The 7,500-nt window shown below is 34.2% G+C and overlaps 1 protein-coding gene across 1 annotated transcript in view; it reads left to right on the plus strand.

Moving 5' to 3' along the window:
• Reck (Reversion-inducing-cysteine-rich protein with kazal motifs) overlaps positions 1-7,500 on the plus strand; it is a 102,403-nt gene that overhangs the window by 31,213 nt on the left and 63,690 nt on the right. The window contains 1 exon segment of the mRNA XM_068344739.1: positions 958-1,413. Within this exon segment, the coding sequence (XP_068200840.1) occupies positions 958-1,413 (456 nt within the window).

A 7,500-nucleotide genomic window follows, 5' to 3' on the forward strand; every position in this document is an offset into this window, starting at 1 on the left:
TTCAGTGAGGAAAGGAAACAAAAAAATAAAATAAAACAATAAATAAATAAATATAACTCACTAGCCAAGCTATAACACTAGCTGGAAAAGCAGGATGCCATAAGCCCAAGGGCTCCAACAGGGAAAAATAACCCAGCGAGGAAAGGAAGCAAAAAATAAAAAACAATAAATAAATAGAACTCACTATAACAGCCACGCAATTGTTTGGGAGGAAATTGCCGACGATCTGTTCAATAGCAAAGGATCTTCTCAGCTAAAAGCTAAGTGTTGACCTCAAGGACTTTCTATGGGAGTTTCTCGTCTCTTGAGCTAGTCCAGAGGCAAGCCATATGCTCACACTCCCCCTTCGAGGGCAGAGATAGATATCGGTCGGTTCTGCTCAATGTTCTCTTTGTATGTGTGTCTGTGTCTGTGCAATTTTATATTTTCGTCTTTTTTTTTTTTTTTTTTTTTTTTTTTTTTTTTTTTTTTGTACATGAGATTGTGGGTATATAAGTGTTCCTACGCTGTCAGTAACTTTGTTTTTGTTAGGGATTTGTACCTTGTATTTGTGCTCATCCGCGTGTTTGCTTTTTTCTATTTTTTGCGGAATTTTCTCGTTCTAAAAATTTAGTTGACTTATTCTACATTTAATGGAGTTTTCTGTCTTTCTGAAATCTTAGGGGAGTATTATTCTATATTTAGTGGAATTTTCCGTCTTCTGAAAATATAGGTGGCTACTTTATATTAAGTGGAATTTTCTGGCTTTCTGAAAATTTAGGTGAGTTTTTTTCGATATTTAGTGAAATTTTCTGTCTACCGAAAATTTAAGTGAATATTATTCTATATTTAGTGGAATTTTCTGTCTTCCTTAAAATTTAGGTGACTATTATTCTATATTTAGTGGTATTTTCTCTTTCTGAATATTTACGTTACTATTATTCTATATTTAGTGGAATTTTCTGTCTGAATATTTAGGTGACTACTATATATTAAGTGGAATTTTCTGTCTTTCTGAAAGTTTAAGAGACTGCTACTTTATGTTAAGTGAAATTTTCTGTCTTTCTGAAAATGTAAGAGACTGCCACTCTATGTTAAGTGGAATTTTCTGCCTTTCTGAAAGTGTAAGAGACTGCCACTCTATGTTAAGTGGAATTTTCTGCCTTTCTGAAAGTGTAAGAGACTGCCACTCTATGTTAAGTGGAATTTTCTGCCTTTCTGAAAGTGTAAGAGACTGCCACTCTATGTTAAGTGGAATTTTCTGCCTTTCTGAAAGTGTAAGAGACTGCCACTCTATGTTAAGTGGAATTTTCTGCCTTTCTGAAAGTGTAAGAGACTGCCACTCTATGTTAAGTGGAATTCTCTGCCTTTCTGAAAGTGTAAGAGACTGCCACTCTATGTTAAGTGGAATTTTCTGTCTTTTTGAAAATATAGGTAACCATTTTGTATGTACTGTATGTAAATTCGTATTTACACGCACGTGTTTAGTTTTGCTTGCTTCTAAATATTCACAGTTTTCCTTTTTTTAACGTATTTATACAAATAAAATATGTATTTGAAGTACGATAATACTTGTAAACTTGTATTTGCAATTTGCCAATAAAAATGTATTTGAAGTACGATAATACTTGTAAACTTGTATTTGCAATTTGCCAATAAAATGTATTTGAAGTACGATAATACTTGTAAACTTGTATTTGCATGAATAATTTGCCAATAAAATGTATTTGAAGTACTATAATACTTGTAAACTTGTATTTGCAATTTGCCAATAAAAACGTATTTGAAGTTCGATAATACTTGTAAACTTGTATTTGTAATTTGCCAATAAAAAATGTATTTGAAGAACGATAATACTTGTAAACTTGTATTTGCAATTTGCCAATAAAAAATGTATTTGAAGTACGATAATACTTGTAAACTTGTATTTGCAATTTGCCAATAGAATGTATTTGAAGTACGATAATACTTGTAAACTTGTATTTGCAATTTGCCATTAAAAAATGTATTTGAAGTACGATAATACTTGTAAACTTGTATTTGCAATTTGCCATTAAAAATGTATTTGAAGTACGATAATACTTGTAAACTTGTATTTGCAATTTGCCAATAAAAAATGTATTTGAAGTACGATAATACTTGTAAACTTGTATTTGCATGAATTATAATTTGCCAAATAGATGTGTTTACACATATAGATATTTCTTTACTCCAATGATTTTTATCTCTGGATGTTCGTATGACTTGTATTTCTGCATTGCCGAATGAAGTTCAGTGAATTCGTAGAGATATAACAAGATATAACGGAAAGACAACTTATTAATCAGCTTGTTGAAATCAATCTGGAACCTGTGAAACCTGTAATCTTATGTATTTTTTTTTTTTACATAACCTTTGGACACCGAGGTTTTGTTAACCTTTAAGTAATCTTTGACACTGGAAGATCTGTATCTTTGGATTATGGTCTTTGAGATACATTTTATTTTGAAATAATATCCTCTCTCTCTCTCTCTCTCTCTCTCTCTCTCTCTCTCTCTCTCTCTCTCTCTCTCTCTCTCTCTCTCTCTCTCTCTTTATATATATATATATATATATATATATATATATATATTATATATATATATATATATATATATATACATATATATATATATATATACATATATATATATGTATATATATATATATATATATATATATATATATATATATATATATATATATATATTTACTATATTTTAATTGTTCAGTGGCTGCTTTCCTCTTGGTAAGGGTAGAAGAGACTTTAGCTATGATAAGCAGCTCTTCTAGGAGAAGGACACTTTTAACTCGAATCGTTGTTCTCTAGTCTTGGGTAGTGCCATAGTCTCTGTACCATGATCTTTCACTGTCTTGGGTTAGAGTTCTCTTGCTTGAGGGTACACTCAGGCACACTATTCAATCTTATTTCTCTTCCTCTTGTTTTGTTAAAGTTTTCATAGTTTATATAGGAAATATTTATTTTAATATTTTATTTTTTTAATGTTATTGTTCTTTAAATATTTCATTTTTTCCTTGTTTCCTTTCCTCACTGGGCTATTTTCCCGATTGGAGCCCTTTGGCCTATAGCATTCTGCTTTTCCAACTAGGGTTGTAGTTTATCAGGTAATAATAATAATAATAATAATAATAATAATAATAATAATAATAGAAGAAGAAGAAGAAAAGAAGAAGAAGAAGAAGAAGAAGAGGAGGAGGAGGAGGAGGAGGAGGAGGAGGAGGAGGAGGAGGAGGAGGATATGCACCCTGTCTCTATGATAAAAGTGAGAAAGAAATGAACGAAGAAACAGAAAAGCAAGGGTTGGTATTTGCAATGTCGCCACTAGTCCTTGCATATCTAGTTGCAACCAATACAACTTTTTTTTTCTTTTTTTCTTAATTCCCAGAATGGTCTTGAACAGCAACGGCAGTTATGTGATGGCCCCAGATCATTGACGCCTGTCTGGTGCCATTTCAGATCGTGAGAGGCATTGCGTGGAGGAATTCTGTGGTGGAGTCCTGCTAGGATATCATCATCATCATCATATCCTCCTACTCCTATTGACGCGAAGGGCCTTTGTTAGATTTCATCAGTCGTCTCTATATTGAGCTGTTAATTCAATACTTCTCCATTCATCATCTCCCATTTAAAGGTTTAAAGGTCACTCATGAATGGCAGAGGCAAGGGACAGTGACATTGCCTTAGCTTTGCCCTAGAGACTGACCATATATACATATGATCAGCGCCCAAGCCCCTTCTCCACCAAGGAGGGCCAGGCAATGGTTGCTGATGACTCAGCAGATAGACCTATAGGCTCCCACAAACCCTCCATCCTTACCTCACCAGGATTGTGAGGTTGCAGCAATCAAAGAAACTAACGAGTTAAGTGGGACTCGAACCCCAGTCTGGCGTTCACCAGTCAGGGACGTTACCACATCGGCCACCGCTTTGTAGTCCTCAGCCATGTAGGAGTGGGTCTTCCAACTCTTCTAGGGCCTTGTGGAGTTATAACCATCTAGAATTCTAGGTGTATCAGAGTCCTGCTACACTGATAAAAATTTGCTGTAAAAAGAACGATAGATATCTGGCAACATTTGTTCCGGGATTTTTACCGTTTTAAAAACGGATACATTGACGTAAAGGATTTATATTAGGGTCAATAACCCGTTAAAGATAATAACAAATTATGGTCAAATTACGGTCGCCCGCATTTTACTGAAATACGGATGAGAACAGTATATTTTTACGGAGAATTTCCTATTAAAAGTACCGTTTTTTTAAGTGTAGGATATCATCATCATCATCATCTCCTCCTATGCTTATTGACGCAAAGGGCCTCTGTTAGATTTCGCCAGTCGTTTCTATCTTGAGTTTTTAATTCAATACTTCTCCATTCATTTCCTACCTCATGCTTTATAGTTCTCAGCCATGTAGGTCTGGGTCATCCAACTCTTCTAGTGCCTTGTGGAGTTACATCCCCCTAGAATTCTAGGTTCACCAGAGTCCTGCTAGGATATCATCATCATCATCATCTCCTCCTATGCTTATTGACCCAAAGGGCCTCTGTTAGATTACGCCAGTCGTCTCAATATTGAGCTGTTAATTCAATATTTCAACATTCATCATCTCCCACTTCACATTTCATAGTCCGAAGCCATATAGGCCTGGGTCTTCCAACTCTTCTAGTGCCTTGTGGAGTCTTGTGATTTTGTAAATAGTAAAAGGCATTTTATCTAGGGATGCAATGTGGTATTGTTGCAATTCGGATATGCGATGTTTTCATGGTATTATTTTTAACTTACTGGGAAGGTGGATGAATGAAGGTAGTTAGCTAGCTAAACAAGGCAGGAAATAGGAAGGTTCAAGTATTAGTATGAGTAGTGTAAATCGTGTTTTAACCATCATTTTGTTTATATAAAGGAGCAATTTTCTTAGTATTGCAAAACGCAATGTGTATTCATATACCTATTTTTTCTCCTTGTAACAAAAATCGAGTATGAATTCGACTTTCAGATTTTCTTTAGTCCAATCCAGGGCAAATTTTTCCCTCCACTGCATGAATTTACAGAATAAAGCCACTCTTATCCTAGCTTCGATTCTCTCTTATATTAAACGAGCGTTTTTTCGCACTCATCTCTATCGCAGCATCCATCTCTCTGCTTCAAAGAACTAGACTGACTCTGATTGCACACATAACACCTGCCAGTATATTTTCTGCGAAGACCTCCTCTGCTGCAGATTAATTGATTGATTTAGAGTTCTCTGGCCTCCTGATATCGAGGGTCATTGACGCCGATGTTATTTGTTATGAATAAAGAATAAAAGAATGATTAATTGAAAAGCATAGAAGCAAAGATAATCTTATGAAATTTAAATAGCTTTCAGAAGACCTGCTTCTGAAATAAATCTAAAACTACCTTTAGCATAGTACAACACATACCGCTCAAGAATCTTGATGAAGTTAAACAAACTGCTTTCGCCTGTTCTTCTTGACATAGGTTACTGTTCTTACTCTTAACAATCACTTTTGATTCTTATCTTCAATTTAAGGACTTGTTTCATTGATATTCTTTATAAGAAGGATCATAATTGAATTCTTAATGTTAAGAGGCCTCAACGACCTGCGAGTTGGTCTTCCCATAGACGAGTGGAAGTCAAGTTAGTCGCTCGAGTGTTCGTAATCTGAAGAGAAGGAGGGTATCTATGTTGTACCCACCCCCTCCCTCACCCCCCCCCCCTTAACCAGGGGGGGTAGGGTGATTGCGATGAATGGTGCGTCAGTCATAATGTTGTCATTATGGTGATGTATGGCGTTAGGGGGAAAGGCAAGCGTAGTGTGTGAAAGATTTACAGATCCTCTCTCTCTCTCTCTCTCTCTCTCTCTCTCTCTCTCTCTCTCTCTCTAGACATACATACCCCTTATATTTACACATTTATACAGTATATATATATATATATATAATATATTCATACTGTATATATATATATATATATATATATATATATATATTTATATATATATATATATATATATATATGTATGTATGTATATATATATATATTATATATACTATATATTATATTATGTTATATATATATATATATATATATATATGCAGTATATATTTATATATATACTGTATATGCATACAGTATATGCATAAATTCTTTTTATGTGTGTATATTCGTGTGCAATTAATTTAGGCAATTAATAGCATATGTGTAAGAGAAGACCTAAGAATAACAAAAAGGCAAGGAATACTAATAAGAGACGAGAAGGTGAACAAGAAACTCAGGGAAATAGATAAACATGCATTAATAGATCTTTGAATGGAAAGGGAAAATGAAGATAGATCGTCTGGAGTGGATATGGAGAGTAAAACTGAATGATACAAGATGGAAAAGATTAGGATGAGTAGGAAAAGGTTTGTGGATGACCGTTAAAAGCTGTGAAAAGGGCAGTTGAAAAGATGCAGAATAGAAATACACTTGTCATTACAAGGGAAATATGACTGCACAATACTGATAGGGTAATTGAATAGCTGGCTAGGGTTTGTAAGGTATATTTGGAAGAGGGAAAGATTCTAAAGGACTGATCTGGTGGAATAGGTATTCCTTTATATAAATTGGGAATAGAGATAATTGCATGAATTATGTGTGTATAGCATTATACAATGCTGATAGGGTAATTGAGTAGCTGGCTAGGGTTTGTAAGGTATAATTTGAAGAGGGAAATATTCTGAAGGACTGCTTTGGTGGAATAAACATTCCTTTATATAAAAATGGGAATAGAGATAATTGCATGAATTTGTGTGTATAGCATTATACAATGCTGATAGGGTAATTGAATAGCTGGCTAGGGTTTGTAAGGTATATTTGGAAGAGGGAAAGATTCTGAAGGACTGATCTGGTGGAATAGGTATTCCTTTATATAAAAATGGGGATGATGGTTATTGTATGAATTATGTGTGTATAGCATTATATAGTATGTAAGGAACAATATATGATAGAATTTTGATTATGAAACAAAGGTAGTTGGCAGAAAGAATGATAGGAGATATCAGTTTTTCATGTATATATGTATATATATATATATATATATATATATATATATATATATATATATACATATATATATATATATATATATATATATATACATATATATATATATATATATATATATATATATATATATTAGCTTACGTGACTCGTCAAAAATGATGGCTAAATATTTAGATAGAAATGTATGCACACGAAGTTTCCCTCTCATCAGGGTATGACTACTCACTCCCCCCTACGTAGATCCGTTAGGCCCGGCAGCTTCCTCCGGTCGCCTTGGTGACCGCTGAGGTAGCAGCAGTAGGGAATTCGGCATATGGAACTTCATTTGTGGTGGATAACATGGAAGGGTGGGCTGTGGTACCCTAACAGTACCAACCAAACTCAGCTGAATCCCTCGTCAGGCTGGGAGGAGTTGAGAAAAGATAGATAACGGGGAA

Source organism: Palaemon carinicauda, chromosome 21 (genome assembly GCF_036898095.1).
Source record: "Palaemon carinicauda isolate YSFRI2023 chromosome 21, ASM3689809v2, whole genome shotgun sequence".
Taxonomy (NCBI): Eukaryota; Metazoa; Arthropoda; class Malacostraca; order Decapoda; family Palaemonidae; genus Palaemon; species Palaemon carinicauda.